The 18,790-nt window shown below is 41.4% G+C and overlaps 1 protein-coding gene across 1 annotated transcript in view; it reads right to left on the reverse strand.

Moving 5' to 3' along the window:
• Positions 1-8,383: 8,383 nt before the first annotated feature.
• The window catches only part of LOC129462644 (EF-hand domain-containing family member C2-like), a 154,248-nt gene continuing 143,841 nt past the window's right edge, over positions 8,384-18,790 (reverse strand). The window contains exon 19 of the mRNA XM_055242783.2: positions 8,384-10,289. Within this exon, the coding sequence (XP_055098758.1) occupies positions 10,164-10,289 (126 nt within the window). The 3' untranslated portion in view covers positions 8,384-10,163. The remainder of the gene's footprint in view (positions 10,290-18,790) is intronic.

Below are 18,790 nucleotides of genomic sequence, written 5' to 3' on the forward strand. Positions count from 1 at the left end.
GATTGCAGAGGTGAAATAAACTCCAGTCTCCCATAGCGCTCCCAGGCTTATTAGGAAGAGGAGACTCCCGCCTAATAAATTTTGGTCAGACTGGTTGATCTCAAAACCCTGTCTCCTGATAAGATGTTATCAATGGCAATGGTGCCTGAAACTTCATTAGCAATTTTAATTTTGCCTCAGAGCTGTGGTCCTGTGATCCAGCCCTGCCTCCACTTGCCTTGTGATATTCTATTACCCTGTTAAGTACTTGATGTCTGTCACCCACACCTATTTGCACACTCCCTCCCCTTTTGAAACTCCCTAATAACTTGCTGGTTTTTGTGGCTTGTGGGGCATCACGGATCCTACCAATGTGTGATGTCTCCCCTGGATGCCCAGCTTTAAAATTTCTCTCTTTCGTACTCTGTCCCTTTATTTCTCAAGCCAGCTGATGCTTAGGAAAATAGAAAAGAACCTACGTGATTATTGGGGCAGGTCCCCCAATATCTGGCACCCACGTATTCTTTCTTTTTTCCTAAGTGCATGAGGGAACCTGATTCCCTTTGGTAGGTGTGGTGAAACGTCAATCGGCTTGGTCCACAGATAAGTGTGTTCAACTCCCTGAGTGGTGAGTAGTCTGTGTAAGGTCTGGGTTAACTATGGGTCTATTCAGGGCAGTACAAAAATACTGTCCTTCGTTTCCTGAAAAAGGAACCGTGTATATAAAATTGTGGAATTGTGTTTGTAAAGCATTCAGGGAACTGGTCTCCACAGGAAATTATGTTCCCGTAACTGTTTGGGGTGACTGGGCCTTGGTAGGTGCTGTCCTGATGACATACCAATCCCGTGACCCCCTACAGTTACCACAGTTTTCTGAATCTGACGATCCTCCACCTTTTCCTCAACCTTCCTCTCCCACCAGGCCTTCATTATCTGACCAGACTCTCCCTTCGGCTACTGATCCCCCACCTAAGGATGCTGAAAATTCAATGTCTAACTCTGGTAAGTTTAGCTTAAAGTTACCCCCTACTTATCTTACTTCTTTTCACAAAGAGCAGGTACTTGAAACTCTGGCGGCTGAGACTCACACAGCCAGGTACCATAGATATGCTAATTCTTCTCTCTTCAAACCTCCAGCATCAGCTAATGGCTCCAGCACCAAACTATAATTTATCTATCAGTCTCCAGGCCCTCCCCCATCCACTACAGCCCCTCACTCTCCTGTCGTTTCGGTTCCTCAACTGGTCTGCGTCGATATGTGCCACTCAATCTTACCTTTTTTAAAAACAATTTAAGAATTCTTGTACTCAGTATGGTCCTACTTTTCCTTACGTTAAAATGGTATTGCAGACTTTTTGTACTAAGGTCATTTTGCTTCCTTTAGACTGTGACCTTTTGGCAAAAAGCTGTTCTAACTCCATCTCAGTCTGGTGGTTGGAGGAGGCCGGTTTACAGGCTCAGCTAAATCAGAGCAATGACATTCTAGTTACTCAGGCTCAGCTTACAGGCTCCCATAGTTTCTCTAATACTTATGCCCAATTAAACTTTGATACTCTTGCCACAGAACAAGTAGCAAAGGTGTGTGTGAGAGCTTGGGATAAATTACACGCCCCAGGCCAAGCTCCTGTTTCTTTTACTACTATTAAACAAGCTCAATTGCTTTTACTACCTAATATCATTTTAAACAAAGGAGATAAGACACGTGGCCCTGGGATTCAGCAGTGGCCACTTTCTAAAGAAAAACTGGAGACTTTAAGTCAATTGGTTTCCGAGCAGTTACAACTTGAAAGTGTAGAATCTTCTCTTTCCCGTTGGAATTCTGTGTTCCTACTAAAAAAGAAATCAGGCAAATGGCAGATGGTAACCGATTTAAGGGCCATTAAAGCTGTAATTAAACCTATGGGGTCCGTCCAACTCGGCATGCCTGCCCCTACCTTAATACCTAAACATTGGCCTCTTATAGTTATTGATCTTACAGATTTTTTTTTCATATTGCTTTACATAAATCGGATTATGAAAAATTTGCTTTTACTTTACCATCTATAAATAATCAGGAGCCTGCAGCTCGTTATCAATGGAAAGTACTTCCTCAGGGAATGCTAAATAGCCCTGCAATCTGCCAGTTTTATGTTGGACAAGTGCTTTCACCAGTTCAAGCCCAATTTACCGAGGCCTATATTCTTCATTATATTGACATTTTGATTTCTGTCCCCACTGATAAAGAATTGACTGTTAGCAAATTTTGAGCCTCTGTGTTACAGAGGCTGGATTACACATCACTCAGGATAAAATTCAACAGACCACTCCTGTTCAGTATTTAGGAACGGTGGTCGATAAACAATGTATTCAACCTCAAAAAGTTCAAATTAGGAGAGATTCTTTAAAAGACTTCCAAAAACTTTTGGGTAACATTAATTATTTAAGACCTATTTTAGGCATTCCAACCTATGTGCTAACTTGTTCTCTGCACTGCGGGGAGATTCTGATCTCCGCAGCCCTAGAACTTTGACCTCTGAGGCTTTACTAGAACTGGAATTTGTAGAGGAAAGAATCCAGACTGCCCAGTTGTTTAGAGTACAGCCATTTCAGCCTCTTCAGCTTCTAGTTATTGCTTCATTACACTCCCCTACTGGACTAATAGTTCAACATGATGATTTACTGGAGTGGTGTTTTCTTCCTCATTGTGTCAAAACTATCTAGACCAAATAGCCATATTAATTGGACAGCCTCGGTGCACAGAATACTTCACATTTCTGGATTTGATCCGAATGTAATTGTAGTTCCTTTGAATCGGCTCAAAGTTCAAGCTGCCTTTCAACATTCTGTACTGTGGCAAATTCACTTGGCTGATTTTATTGGTGTTATTGACAATCATCATCCAAAAAACAAATTGTTTGATTTTATAAAAATGACGTCTTGGGTGGTTCCTCGATGAACCAAAAATCAACCCATCCCTGAGGCCGTTAGTGTTCACTGATGGCTCCAGTAATGGCAATGCCGGCTATATAGGTCCTACAAACTTATTTCTACCTCTTATACTTCTGCTCAAAAGGCATTTAACTGCTACGACTACTGCCTTACAGGATTTTCCCAAACCTTTAAATATTGTCTCAGATTCGGCTTGTGTTGTACATGCCAACAAAATATAGAAACTGCTACTATCAAACATATTGATAATTCTGAATTGGCTTTATTTTCAAGGTTACAACAGGTGGTTCGCCAACGTGGACACCCTTTCTACATTACACATATTAGGTCTCATACCACTTTACTAGGACCCATGTCTGCCGGTAACCATGAAGTCAGCTGTTTGGTCTCTTTTACAACCCAAGAAGCTCAGGAGTTCCATAATCTCACTCACATCAATGCCGCTGGCTTAAAGGATAAATTTGCTCTTACCTGGAAACAGGCTAAGTTTATTGTTCACAGCTGCCCTCAGTGCCCGGTCTTCATACTTCCAAATCAGGAACCTGGTGTTAATCGTAGAGGCCTGACTCCTAATGCTTTATGGCAAATGGATGTGACTCATGTTAGCTCCTTTGGCAGACTGTTATATGTGCATGTCTCAGTAGATACCTTCTCAGGTTTTATCTGGGCTACTTGCCAAACAGGGGAAGTCACGGCCCATGTTAAAAAAACATCTGTATTCTTGCTTTGCAGTTATGGGGCTTCCATATCAAATAGAGACAGATAATGCCCCTGGATATGTTAGTAAGGCTTTTGATTCATTTATGCAACAGTGGGGAATTCCCCATATTACTGGAATCCCTTACAATCCTCAGTGACAGGCTGTGGCAGAACGGGCCAATCGCACTTTAAAAACCCAATTGTCCAAACAGTCTGAAAAACCAAAACATGATTTAACTATTCCACACTCCCAATTACATTTGGCATTGTTTACCTTAATTTTTTAAAATGTTCCTAAAGATAATACTCTAACTGCAGCCGAACGCCATTATACAGGCAAAAAATTCTCTTTAAACGAAGGCAAGCCAGTATTATGGAAAAACTCCCAAACCAATACCTGGGAACCTGGCACAATTATAACGTGGGGAAGAGGATATGCTTGTGTTTCACCAGGAGATCATCAATCCCGCCTGGGTACCCACCAAAAGACTCAAACTTCAGGTGAATACTGACAATCAAAACCACAGTAAAGAGACATCTGTGTCAGAGACAGCCTTCAGACGTGGTGAGATCTGTGCTGACTCCTCAGAAACAGGCACACCAAATCACAACGGGTGTATATCAATCCTCCCTGATGGCAATGGAGACCCATCTAACTAATCACACTTCTTCTGATTACCTTTTTCTCCTTACAAACCTAAAAATCTCACCATTTCTATTAGCCTGAAAATAACATCCCTCTGTTCTTCTCTTCCTCCTTCAGCACTCAATCTTGCTTACACTAGGTTTTATTTAATGATTCTCCTCCTTATACTTTCTGTCTCACTAGTTTCCTCTCACTGATTTACCTGCTACACATAATTATTCTTATTGGGCTTATGTGCCTTTTCCTCCACTTATTCGACCTCTCACCTGGATAGATGCTCCTGCAGAAATCTACACTAATGATAGTGTGTGGATGCCTGGAGCCACAGATGACCGTTGCCCTGCTCAACCAGAAGGCACTGCATTTAATGTTACCATGGGTTATAAATACCCCCCCGTGCCTCGGACATGCACCTGGTTGCATCCATCTAGAAACTCAAGTCTGAGCTGCTTATCTTCCGGAAACATCAGCTACAGATAAAACGGGACATTTGGTCTCTGGCCTCTCCCTTTCTCCTTTAAAACAAATGAAAGGAGTAATGTAAGATACCCCATACTTTCAACATAAATCTGCAGGAAAACCATGTCCTAAAAATTTTGAGGGCCCATCTAAAACTTTAATTTGGGAAGATTGTGTTAACTCACATGCAGTAATATTAAAAAATGACTCATATGGTTTAGTAATAGACTGGGCACCAAAGGGCTATTTAAAAAACAATTGCTCTTCTGGTGGAAGGGAATGCCTGGATGCTACTTATTTCTTATCAGGAGAAAGAGAATGATCATTCTACTTTGCATACGAGGATCAGCTCATTCTTTACCTTAAAATGGGAAGATAAAGGCATTACCCGCCCCCAGGTCTCGTATGATACTCCCTATTCTGAGCCCAGAACACCCAGAACTTTGGAAATTGGCCTATTGCCATGTCTGGACTGCGAGTATGGGAAGGGAAAATTATTCTGTTGTCCCCACTACAGTCCCACTCTCTCAGTATCAACGTAGACCCAGACATTCTGCTTTACTTACCTCCAACCTGACTGTTCCCATACAGAGTTGTGTTAACCCTCCTTACATGCTATTAGTAGGAAATATCAAAATTTGGATGAATAATCAAACTGTCCAATGCATCAATTGTAATCTATACACTTTTATTAACTTCCATTTTGACTCCAGGAAAAGTGTAACGTTGGTTCGAGCTCAAGAAGGAATCTAGATTCCGGTAACTTTACCTAGACCTTGGGAATCCTCCCCCTCAATACGTTTAATTAATGAAGTTCTACAGCAAATTCTAAAAACATCTAAGAGATTTGTTTTCACTTTAATCACTGTTATCATGGGCCTAATTACAGTCACTGCAATGGCCACCACTGCGGGAATGGCATTACACCAATCTATTCAAACGGCTCATTTTGTTAATGATCAGCAAGCCAATTCCACCCAAATGTGGAATTGTCAACAAGGAATTGATCAGAAATTGGCAAATCAAAATAATGATTTAAGACAGTCTGTTATCTGACTTGGAGATCAGGTAGTGAGTCTTGAGCATGGCATGCAAATGCAGTGCAATTGGAATACTTCAGATTTCTGCATGACCCCGTATTCCTATAACAAGACTGATCATTCATGGGAAATGGTCAAAGGACACCTTCTAGGTAGGGAAGATAATTTATCATTGGACATAACTAAATTAAAGAAACAAATTTTTGAAGCCTCTCAAGCTCACTTATCCATCGTGCCTGGAGCTGAGGCGTTAGATCAGGTGGCAGAAAATCTTTATGGATTAAACCCCATGACTTGGATTAAGTCTATTGGGGGCTGCACCGTAGTAAATTTTGGAATTATGTTTCTCTGTTTAATCGGCTTGCTTTTAGTGTGCCGGACCAGTCAAAGAATCCTGCTTCAAAATCGAGAGAATGAACAAGCCTTCATCGCCACGGCACATGTATATAAAAAGAAAGGGAGAGATGTTGCGGGAAGTCAGGGACCCCAAACGGAGGGACTAGCTGAAGCCATGGCAGAAGAATGTGGATTGTGAAGATTTTATGGACATTAGTTCCCCAAATTAATGCTTTTGTAATTTCTTACGCCTGTCTTTACTGCAACTCTAAATTGTAAAGATTTCATGGACACTTATCACTTCCCCAATCCACACCCTTGTGATTTCCTATGAATGTCTTTGCTTTAATCTCTTAATCCTGTCAGCTGAGAAGGATGTATATTGTCTCAGGACCCTGTAATAATTGCGTTAACTACACAAATTGTACAGCATGTGTGTCTGAGCAATATGAAATGTGGGTACCCTGAAAAAAGAACAGGATAACAGCAATTGTTCAGGGAATAAGAGAGATAACCTTAAACTCTGACCACCAGTGAGCCCGGCAGAACAGAGCCATATTTCTCTTCTTTCAAAAGCAAATGGGAGAAATATCGCTGAATTCTTTCTCTCAGCATGGAACGTCCCTGAGAAAGAGAATGCGCACCTAGGGTTAGGTCTCTGAACTAGCCCCCCTGGGGCGTACCTGTCTCTTACGGTCGAGATTACAGAGGTGAAATAAACTCCAGTCTCCCATAGTGCTCCCAGGCTTATTAGGAAGAGGAAACTCCCGCCTAATAAATCTTGGTCAGACCGGTTGATCTCAAAACCCTGTCCCCTGATAAGATGTTGTCAGTGACAATGGTGCCTGAAACTTCATTAGCAATTTTAATTTTGCTGCAGAGCTGTGGTCCTGTGATCTTGCCCCGCCTCCACTTGCCTTGTGATATTCTATTACCCTGTTAAGTACTTAACGTCTGTCACCCACACCTATTCGCACATTCCTTCCCCCTTGAAACTCCCTAATAAAAACTTACTGGTTTTTGTGGCTTGTGGGGCATCACGGATCCTACCAACGTGTGGTGTCTCTCCCCTGGATGCCCAGCTTTAAAATTTCTCTCTTTTGTACTCTGTCCCTTTATTTCTCAAGCCAGCTGATGCTTAGGAAAATAGAAAAGAACCTACGTGATTATCAGGTTCCCTCATGCACTTAGGAAAAAAGAAAGACCACGTGGGCGCTAGATATTGGGGGACTTGCCCCTATAACCACGTAGGTTCTTTTCTATTTTCCTAAGCATCGGCTGGCTTGAGAAATAAAGGCACAGAGTACAAAAGAGAGAAATTTTAAAGCTGGGCATCCGGGAGAGACATCACACATTGGTAGGATCCGTGATGCCCCACAAGCCACAAAAACCAGCAAGTTTTTATTAGGGAGTTTCAAGAGGGGAGGGAGTGTGCAAATAGGTGTGGGTGACAGACATCAAGTACTTAACAGGGTAATAGAATATCACAAGGCAAGTGGAGGCAGGGCTAGATCACAGGACCACAGCTCTGAGGCAAAATTAAAATTGCTAATGAAGTTTCAGGCACCATTGTCATTGATAACATCTTATCAGGAGACAGGGTTTTGAGATCAACCGGTCTGACCAAGATTTATTAGGCAGGAGTTTCCTCTAATAAGCCTGGGAGCGCTATGGGAGACTGGAGTTTATTTCACCTCTGTAATCTCGACCATAAGAGACAGGTACGTCCCGGCGGGGCCAGTTCAGAGACCTACCCCTAGGTGCGCATTCTCTTTCTCAGGGACGTTCCATGCTGAGAGAAAGAATTCAGCGATATTTCTCCCATTTGCTTTTGAAAGAAGAGAAATATGGCTCTGTTCTGCCCGGCTCACTGGCGGTCAGAGTTTAAGGTTATCTCTCTTATTCCCTAAACAACTGCTGTTATCCTGTTCTTTTTTCAGGGTGCCCACATTTCATATTGCTCAAACACATGCTGTACAATTTCTGTAGTTAGCGCAATTATTACAGGGTCCTGAGACGATATACATCCTTCTCGGCTGACAGGATTAAGAGATTAAAGCAAAGACTGGCATAGGAAATCACAAGGGTGTGGATTGGGGAAGTGATGTGTCCATGAAATCTTTACAATTTATGTTTAGAGATTGCAGTAAAGACAGGCGTAAGAAATTACAAAAGTATTAATTTGGGGAACTAATAAATGTCCATAAAATCTTCACAATCCACGTTCTTCTGCCATGGCTTCAGCCGGTCCCTCCGTTTGGGGTCCCTGACTTCTCGCAACACACCCCCTCCCCCCACCCCACAACAGTCCCCTGTGTGTGATGTTTCCCTTCCTGTGTCCATGTGTTCTCATTGTTCAATTCCTACCTATGAGTGAGAACATGTGGTGTTCGGTTTTTTGTCCTTGCGATAGTTTGCTGAGAATGATGGTTTCCAGCTTCATCTATGTCCCTACAAAGGACATGAACTCATCATTTTTTATGGCTGCATAGTATTCCATGGTGTATATGTGTCACATTTTCTTAATCCAGTCTATCGTTGTTGGACACTTAGGTTGGTTCCAAGTCTTTGCCATTGTGAATAGTGCCCCTATAAACATACGTGTGCATGTGTCTTTATAGCAGCATGATTTATAATCCTTTGGGTATATACCCAGTAATGGGATGGCTGGGTCAAATGGTATTTCTAGTTCTAGATCCCTGAGAAATCGCCACACTGACTTCCACAATGGTTTAGCTAGTTTACAGTCCCACCAACAGTGTAAAAGTGTTCTTATTTCTTCACATCCTCTCCAGCACCTGTTGTTTCCTGACTTTTTAATGATCCCCACTTTAAATGGTGTGAGATGGTATCTCATTGTGGTTTTGATTTGCATTTCTCTGATGGCCAGTGATGATGAGCATTTTTTCATGTGTCTTTTGGCTGCATAAATGTCTTCTTTCCAGAAATGTCTGTTCATGTCCTTCGCCCACTTTTTGATGGGGTTTTTTTTTTTTCTTGTATATTTGTTTGAGTTCATTGTAGATTCTGGATATTAGCCCTTTGTCAGATGAGTAGGTTGCAAAAATTTTCTCCCATTTTGTAGGTTGCCTGTTCACTCTGATGGTAGTTTCTTTTGCTGTGCAGAAGCTCTTTAGTTCAGTTAGATCCCATTTGTCTATTTTGGCTTTTGTTGCCATTGCTTTTGGTGTTTTAGACATGAAGTCCTTGCCCATGCGTATGTCCTGAATGGTACTGCCTAGGTTTTCTTCTAGGGTTTTTATGGTTTTAGGTCTAACATTTAAGTCCTTAATCCATCTTGAATTAATTTTTGTATAAGGTGTAAGGAAGGGATCCAGTTTCAGCTTTCTAAGTATGGCTAGCCAGTTTTCCCAGCACCATTTATTAAATAGGGAATCCTTTCCCCATTGCTTGTTTTTCTCAAGTTTGTCAAACATCAGATGGTTGTAGGTATGTGGCATTATTTCTGAGGGCTCTGTTCTGTTCCATTGGTCTGTATCTCTGTTTTGGTACCAGTGCCAGGCTGTTTTGGTTACTGTAGCCTTGTAGTATAGTTTGAAGTCTGGTGGTGTGATGCTTCCAGCTTTGTTCTTTTGGCTTAGGATTGACTTGGCGATGTGGGCTCTTTTTTGGTTCCATATGAACTTTAGTTTTTTCCAATTCTGTGAAGAAAGTCATTGCTAGCTTGATGGGGATGGCATTGAATCTATAAATTACCTTGGGCAGTATGGCCGTTTTCATGATATTGATTCTTCCAACCCATGAGCATGGAATGTTCTTCCATTTGTTTGTATCCTCTGTTATTTCATTGAGCAGTGGTTTGTAGTTCTTCTTGAAGAGGTACTTCACATCCCTTGTAAGTTGGATTCCTAGGTATTTTATTCTCTTTGAAGCAGTTGTGAATGGGAGTTCACTCATGATTTGGCTCTGTTTCTCTGTTATTGGTGTATAAGTTTGCTTGTGATTTTTGCACATTGGTTTTGTATCCTCAGACTTGGCTGAACTTGCCTATCAGCTTTTTGTTTTCAATGAAATTATATCTACTAAAGTAAATGTGGCAAAACGAGAGAAGTAAATCATAGAGAACTGACCGACACTGGCATGGTTTTTTCTAAGCCAAACACGTCCTTCAAAAAGGTCCAGTAGTCAATGTATTTCGCAGGAATAGGTGATGGCATACCAAGCCAAACATCTTCACATCTCTAGAAAAAAAACAAAAATGGATATGATTAGAACCACATTTCAAAGTACAGTTTTGAAAATTCCACACCAAACAGTTTATTTGCAAAGTGAAAATTTCTACCATCTACTTTAGGTTCATAAGGACTTTGTGGTTCACTGGATACTTGTTCTTGATTCTTCATTCCCTGCCCGTATAAGAATTATGTGCCCACATTCTTTGTCATATGACTCTGTAGAACCTCCCGTGGAGTAAGAAGGGTATATTTTCCTGTTCCTTTGATATGGGTTGGTCCACATGACTGGCTTTGACCTATGTACTGTTAGCAGACATATCATGGCCAGAGGCTCTAGCGTGCTGGCATCATTTGGCTTGGCCTTCTGTGCCTCTGCCATCACCATGAAAAGAACATGGCCCAGGATGCTGCTGTTCTTAGAATGACCAAGGTGGATCAGACCAGGATGGACTTGCGGACTAAGAGCCAAGCTTAGCTGAATCCAGCCATGCTTCACTGACCTACATGCCCATAGACAAGAAAAAGAAATGTGTCTTGCTGCGAACCACTGAAATTTAAGGAGTTGTTATGCAGCATGAATATAGTGATAGATCCCCCTATACTTTCTTAAGAATCCAATTTTTATTTTTATTTTACTATTTTTTTTAAAGACAGGGTCTCACTTTGTTGCCCAGGCTGGAGTACACTGGCGCAATCTCTGCTCACTGCAACCTCCGACTCCCGGGTTTGAGTGATTATCGTGCCTCAGCCTCCAGAGTAGCTGGGATTACAGGCACATGCCACCACGCCCGGCTAATTTTTGTATTTTTAGGAGAGATGGGTTTCACCATATAGGCCGGACTGGTCTGGTCTCACAAACTCCTGGCTTCAAGTTACCCGTTCACCTCAGCCTCCCAAAGTGCTGGAATTACAGACGTGAACTGCCACCTAAAGAACCCAATTTTTAAAATACAAACTGGTAGCTATACTGGCTGGTTGGTTACTGTTTCTTCAGTAAACAATGAAAAGAACACTGGATCATCATGGTATGATCATGCAGATAAGCCACTTTGTGTGTGTGTGTGTGTATACATATACACACACAGATGCACATTTTATATAATATGTAAATACATGTATATACATACACACAAACTTTTTGCATATGCTTCAATGGTTAATATCAACAGGAGACGAAGTCCATACATATGGTTGCTTGTATTTCTACTGTCAAGGTTAACTGTTGTAGATAAGAGGTTCTACATCTTTACTAGTGTTACATTAGTATCCAGAATCACAAGGTGTCACAGAAACATAGGTAAAGGCTCCATAATTTGATGTGATGGAATTTTGGAAGAAAGCTGAATAAGTGGTGTTTCAGTTGCACTTTATAGGATGAAAAACAGTTCAAAAGAGGGTTTAGAGTTGTGAAGGGTGTTCCAGGCATAGGAACCAGCATAAGCAAAGGCCTGGAGATCTAAAATCTATTTTCAAGAAAGGGTGAGTAGCCCAGTGTGGTTTGTGGCACATGGTGCAAAGTAGCAAGGGAGATGGTTAGAAGGAGAAGCTGGGGCCAAACTTCTGGACTTCTGTGCTAGTTTATACTTGAGGCTGTGGTTAGGGGAAGTCACTGGTAGGTCTTGGCCAGGGAAATGACAGAAATCTGATTAGAAACTGATTAGCTAACTTGCTGCAGCTGAAGCGGGCATGGAGGACAGGAGCTACCTCTGAGAGACACTGCTGCAGGAGAACATGAAATAGCTAGAAGGGGATCAACTTGAAATGGTGACAAAAGGAAGGTGTAGTGCTATGGCTTGAGTTGTGTTCTCATGCAAAAGAGGTATGTGAAGTCCTAATCCCTAGTACCTCAGAATGTGACCTTCTTTGGAAATAGGGTTTTTGCAGACGTAATTAGGTAAATTAAGATGAGCAAAATGAGATCATACTGGAGTAGGGTGGGACCCTAATCCAATATGACTGGCCTCCCTATAAAAAGACAGCCAGGTAAAGACAGAGACACACAGGGGAAACATCAGGTGACCATAGAGGCAGAGATTAGAGTTTTGCAGCAGCAAACCAAGGAACACCAAAGATTGCCAGCAAACCATCAGAGTCTAGGAAGAGGCAGGGAAGGATTCCCACACAGGTATCAGAGAAAGCACCACCCTGCTGACACCTAGATTTTGGACTGCTAGCCTCCAGAACTGTGGAAGAATAAATTTCTGTTGTTTTAAGCAACTCAGTCTGTGTTACTTCGTGAGGGCATCACTAGGAAACTAACACATGTAAGGATGGTTCTAAGAATTGTAAATTTAGTAATAGTTGACAGTGTCTGTTATTAGTTTCCTGGGGCTGCCGTAATGAAGTACCACAAAGTAAGTGGCTTAAAGCGACAGCAACTTATTCTTTCACAGTTCAGAAGGCCAGAAGTCCAAAACCAAGGTGTTGGCAGCGTTGGATCTTTCCGGAGGCTCTAAGTGAGAATTTATTCCATGCCTCTCTCCTGGCTTCTGGTGGTGGCTGGCAGTCATTCCTTGGCTTGTAAGCACATCACTCCAAAGTCTGCCTCCAACTTCACATGGTGTTCTCTGTGTATACCAATATGTCTTCATGCGGCTTTCTTATAAAGTCACCAATCACTTCATTTAGGGTCCACTCTAATCCAGCATAATTTCATTTTAATTAATTATATCTGCAAAGATTATTTCCAAATAAGGTCACATTCTGAGGTTTAGGGTAGATGTGAGTTTTGGAGGGGACAATATTCAACCCAATGTAATATCATAAGGAAAGCAGGAAAAGTTTAAAAACATTTTTTAGTAGGAAAACAAGGCTCAGAGGAAAATTCTAAGTTCAACTGTGGGCATTTTTTCTTTCAGGTGCCCATGGGACATCAAGGTGAAGATTCTGGTAAATATCTGTAAATACGGTTCTATATAGCACAGAGCTAGAATCCAGAACTGTGTAAAGATATAGAAGTCACTGGAATATGAGTGATATGTAAAACTGACAATTGATAACACTGTCACAGAATCAGAAGAGAACTAAGTACCAGCATCTCTAATTCAGGTGTAAAACCTTAATTTAAGAGATGATTTATGATAATGGTAAACTAGTTGCAGATTTGTGCAGGGTTATAGGTAGGAATCTTGTAATCACCTAGTAGTAATAGGAATAACAATAAACTTATTGGATATTTACTACATGGCTGATACTCTTTTAAGTGTTTTTACATGTATTAGGTTATTTAATCATCACAGAAACCACTTAAGAGATACATATTATGATGATTATTTACAGAAAAAGAAACTGAGACACAGAAGGATTAAATAGATTGTCTCAAGTCAAACCTCCAGTCAGTGGAGAAGCCTGGATTATAATAACCTGGGCAGTGGAGCTGCAGAACTATGCTCATCTGCCGGGCTATCCTCCAGAGCTGAGAAGGATCTATTCAGAAGCAGCTGGCTTTCATCCTACATAGCTACATTTGTTCCTCACACTTCCAACAAGAAAAGTTAAGTAGAAAACAAGGCAGCTCTTGAAGTGACACTACTCTTCTCTCTCAAGGATGCTGCCTCTCAGAAGTTGAGCCCAAATCACCAACTGGCAGTATGAAGAGGGAAATGACCATTCAGATGGCTGATGGCTAAACCCACTCCTAAGGGGTGTTTTGTGCAACTCATACCACATGGAACTTGGTAAAACAAAGTTCCTACTTTACTACTTACTACTTACATCAAAAAGTAGTAAACCATTACACACACACACACACACACACACCAAATATATTTTAATCAATGAAGGCTAAGATCAATAGTCATTCAACTCCACTATTTAACATGTCCTCAAAAATTTCATTACAAAACTTACAGCAATATTTGCTCTTAAGTGATATTTGTAAATTTAATCTCATTATAGAGAAACAGCACAAATATATGCCTTCAAAAATCACCATCCTCTAATAGGTCTTTTAAATAAAAGTTTTCAACACAGAAATAATGCATTATGTAGCTCATATAAATATGATGAAATTATTCGGGGACTGGATCCACTTATGAAACAGGTCAGGACTGGAAGATTCTGCCTCATAGCTTATGAGTTAGCAAAAGTGGTTTTGTTTTTCTATTTTTTGAGCAAGGAATTGTGATTTAAATGCTGACAACAAAGAGAAAATAATAGAACTTACAATGCAATCATGACAACGCAAGAATTTGGAGATGAGATCAAATTTGTTAGCAACTTGGGCACAATGAAACTCAAGTAAATATTCATGAGATTTGGAATTATGGATAATTTAAGATGAAAAGGTAACAATAGTCCATTTCTTTAAATCCTGACCACTTTAAACACCATGGCTCTCACAAAGCTCTCCTGACTACGCCGGCCCCATTGTGCTCTTTCTTTCGAATCAATACCACTTCCCTTGATTACTTTTCCTTTTGTCACTCTTCCTTAGGTTCCGGGTGGGAGTGACTTTCTGTCCAAATAATTCATAAATGCCAGAAGCACATTAGCAGTGCTGTAGGTCCATCTATTTCCAACCCCCAATTTCAGGGAGATTATCACACCTGTTGGCTTAAAATGGACTAATGGAATCAAATTTGGGACCAACGGAAGGTTAGGAAACGGGAGGTTTCCAAGGCTCAGGGGATGGGGTGAGGGGCATCAATAAAGTAGAGGAAAAGACACTTTCTTCATCATTTTGTCTATAATTGGATCTACTTAAGGAATCTCATGGCCAGCCCCTTGGTAAAATGAAGACATTTTTGGCAACATAAGAAATTCACATATTACCACTGCCTAATTGTACTTTCTAATAAATCTGCAAATGTTCCAAATATTATAGAATCTTTATGAAAATCCGGGCAGTGAGTTAAAATACTGTCTTCATTGACTTTTTATTAATCCTACGCTATGCAATGCAAAGAAAACTCGTATCATATGGCTTTCCCAGCAGTGCATATCAATTTTAAGTTGGAATAACTGCGTGGTACTTTTACAACAGGAGGAGTCATCCACAGAAGTTGATCCCACCCACTCCAAGTGAGAACAAGCTTACTTGTGTCTCTGTAAGACAGATTCCTCTGGCAGTGCAGGTTTGGAATTTGGGATCTTAACTGTCTATGTGTAGCGGGCTCTGTCAGCACCATTTCCTATCCCCTCATCCTTTCCATCCACTCTGGAGCACACCAACCTGACTTCCAACTGCCAGCACCTGCGTTCCTTTGCCCTTGGGCTTCTCTTTGGCCTCTGAGGCTTGATTTGGCTGTCCCTGTGGCAAGCCACAAGTGCCAGGGAATTATTTCCTTTCCTCCACTTCAAGAACAGCCCTCAGTGACTGATGGGAGTTGACGGATGAATACCACAGCTCCCTTGCACTTTGGGTGGGATGACTCTGAAGTGTCAGTGTTTCCCAGTTGCATTAAGCTCTAATCATTAGGTCAGGTGTGGGGACTCACACCTGCAATTCCACCATTTGGGGTGGCTGAGGTGGGAGATCACTTAAAGCCAAGACTTCTGAACCAGCCTGGTCAACATAGTGAGACCCTGCCTCTACAAAAGAAAAAAAAAATAGCAGGGTGTGGTGGTGTGGGCCTATAGTCCCAGCTGCTTGGGAGGCTGAGGTAGGAGGATTGCTTGAGCCCAGGGGTTCAAGGCTGCAGTGGGCCATGATCGCACCACTACACTCCACCCTGGGTGACAGAGTGAGACCCTGTCCCCAAACAAAACAAAACCCTCAATCGTCTACGTCATCTACATTTGTAACTGGCTTGCTAATATGCCTTTAGTAGCTCCTTCCCTTTCCTTTCTCACTCTCCCACTCCCTTACTAGTGTTTTCACTCCTCCTCCCAAAATGATTTACACTTAAATCTTTGTCTCCAAGTCTGCTTCTAGAGGAAGTCAGATGTAGATTCTAAGCAATTTTCCATTTATCAAAATTAAGAATATGTCTAAGAAAGCCACAGCGCAGCTTGAAACAAAGCAACTTCCTGGCAAACTGGATGGATCCAGAGTCTCCAAGTCACTTCCAGATAACTCAAAAGACAGCACCCAAATCTCAGAAGAAAACTTGATGTAATCTGGAGCATAAACAATACATGCTACATAGTGTTTTCTGGAAGAAGGAAGAACTATGAAATGCAGAGTGAAATTCAATGATACAAAAATCATGATTCTAAAATGGGAATAATTGTCTCCAAGAAGGCCCTATGACATCTTCCAAGCTGGCCGTCACTCGAGGCACTTGAGATGTAAAACCAGTTGGCAATAAACTACTCGTTCATCAGTGGTGAAAAAACGTAGCTGCCGATCTGTAAAATCGCACACCCTTGAAATGGGAAGCAAAGATGGCACTGGGTGAAAACCCAGTAAACAGCAGCTGCCCAGTGAGAATAGCAAAGCTGTGTGTGAGCTAATGGGCCCTAGATTCATTTGCTTTGACATTTGTAAAAGGAAATTTAATTGGATTATGTCTCCTTCTAGTTTAAAATTTTCTACTGTAATACTGGCCACCAGATGCATGAGGGGAAAAGATCGGGAGCCAATTAAATTCCATGCTTCACTGAAGCAAGGTTATTTTTATTCCTCCCAAATGCAAGGCAGATAGAGTCATGTTAGTGATTTCACCATGTTACTCCCCTCTACTCTCTAGGAAAAGGATGGTTCTATGAGAAATATCTATACATTTATGGAAAAGGCCAGTGGTGTGTACAGTATTAAAATTGTGGTTTTCTCAGATTTTCTCCCTTCGAATAAAGTTAACATGGCTTTAGAAATAATCTAGTTTGACAAAATCATAAAAGCAATTAAATTTTAAGCAAATCAAACTGAAATAAATTTGGGGAAGAGGATTTTGCGAATATTTCTTGAGATAATCAAGAGCGTTCTGATAGCAAGGAAAAGCTCATATATAAAGCCAGAAGATTAGCTTATATTTCTACACATTTCTGACTTTACAGCAATGCCAGTATTTCATGATTGTCTCCCCTTTCCTTAGACAAAGCTTCAACAGAGTTGTCATCTATGTGTGAGTTGTAGCTAGAAGACAGGTGTAGTTTCTAAACAAAACCTTTCCTTGGAAGTGCAATGCAGGGCAAGTAAAGTTTTCAGGGAGATGTGGGTTTTTGGGCTTCAATGATAGGCTTACGTGCACAATTCAAGTGGATACAAACGGATGCTGTAGATGAAAGTGGATTCCTGGAGTATCATTTCCTACTAGGTTATTGCTCTGTGTTAGATCACCAGTATGTGTTTGCCAGTTATTTTTTAAGTCTAAGAGGAATGGTTAACAACCTTTTATTTTGACTGTTACATTCAACCACAAATATGAGAAATAACTTTACTTATTTAAAAAATTGGCACCAGCCCGACTATATAAATCCTTACCATTAGGAATATCTCTGAGCCTCAGCTTCCTATCTATAAATTGGGGATAATACTTATTCTTGCAAGATTGTTGGGACAACAAAATGTCACAGGTTATTCCATGCTCTAAATGCCAAAAGGAGAGTCTCAACAAGGCGGGTGTCCAAAGATGTTTCCCAAGGTGTACCCAACTGCCCCCTACTTCCTGATGCCAAGGCCTTATATCATCCTATTGTGAAAGAGACTGCTTTAGAGCTGACTGCTAATGCTTCTGCAGTTATGATGTTCGTAAAATGAAGCCACATCCAATTTTTCTCAGAAATGTCGAAAGATAAGATGCCAGACACACAGTGTAAGTTATAAAGTTTATATGAGAACCGATTTAGTGTTATTTTTTAAAACGTGACTTCTGAGATTAACCAAGACAGGCTCTAAACAGTGGGACCTATTCTGCCAGTTTTACAGCTACCATCTGTGAGCAAACACAATAGAATGGAAGTGGGGTCTCCAGGCCATGATAGTGCCAGGGCAACATGCTGAGACCATAGATAGTCACATAATGGAGTGAGAGTTAAATTACAGCCCCATGGCTCACCATGGGCTGCTGCGGGGCCAGGCAGAGGGATAACCAAGGGAGTCCAATGAGAATCCAGGCTACAGGCCATTGGCTACAGGCCATAGCCAACAGTCATGATGGATGACAGCTTACATCCAACCATGTAGGAAAAACCTGTCACCAGAGGGCAGTAAGACTAATCAAAGCTAGACTAGCTACACTATAGTACTCTTTAAATTCTCCTTGTTTGTTGTTGACCCCTATTCTTACTAGCTGAGGCCACCTAACTAGCACATGAGGGGAGCCACCTCTGAGTCCAGGAAACTGGTCCTCAAATCCAGCAGACCAAGCCCCAGAAGCAGTTAGTGTAGACCTGGCTTTTATACTGGCTGTGGGGCTTGTTCTGAGCTCAAGGCTTTATTCTGCTAACAGATTGTGCTGGGTCAGTCTGTTTGCCCCTCAAGATCCATTCTTTGCCCTTTTCACTCTGCATTCTGCCCTGGGAGACTGACTCTGTGGATTGCATCACTCCTCAAGCTTCCTTGCTCTCTGGCTTCTGGGCGGGTTCAGCCAATGTGAAGCAGCATCAGGAGATCAGAAAACAGG

The sequence above is a fragment of the Symphalangus syndactylus genome, chromosome 14 (assembly GCF_028878055.3).
Source record: "Symphalangus syndactylus isolate Jambi chromosome 14, NHGRI_mSymSyn1-v2.1_pri, whole genome shotgun sequence".
In the NCBI taxonomy this organism is placed as follows: Eukaryota; Metazoa; Chordata; class Mammalia; order Primates; family Hylobatidae; genus Symphalangus; species Symphalangus syndactylus.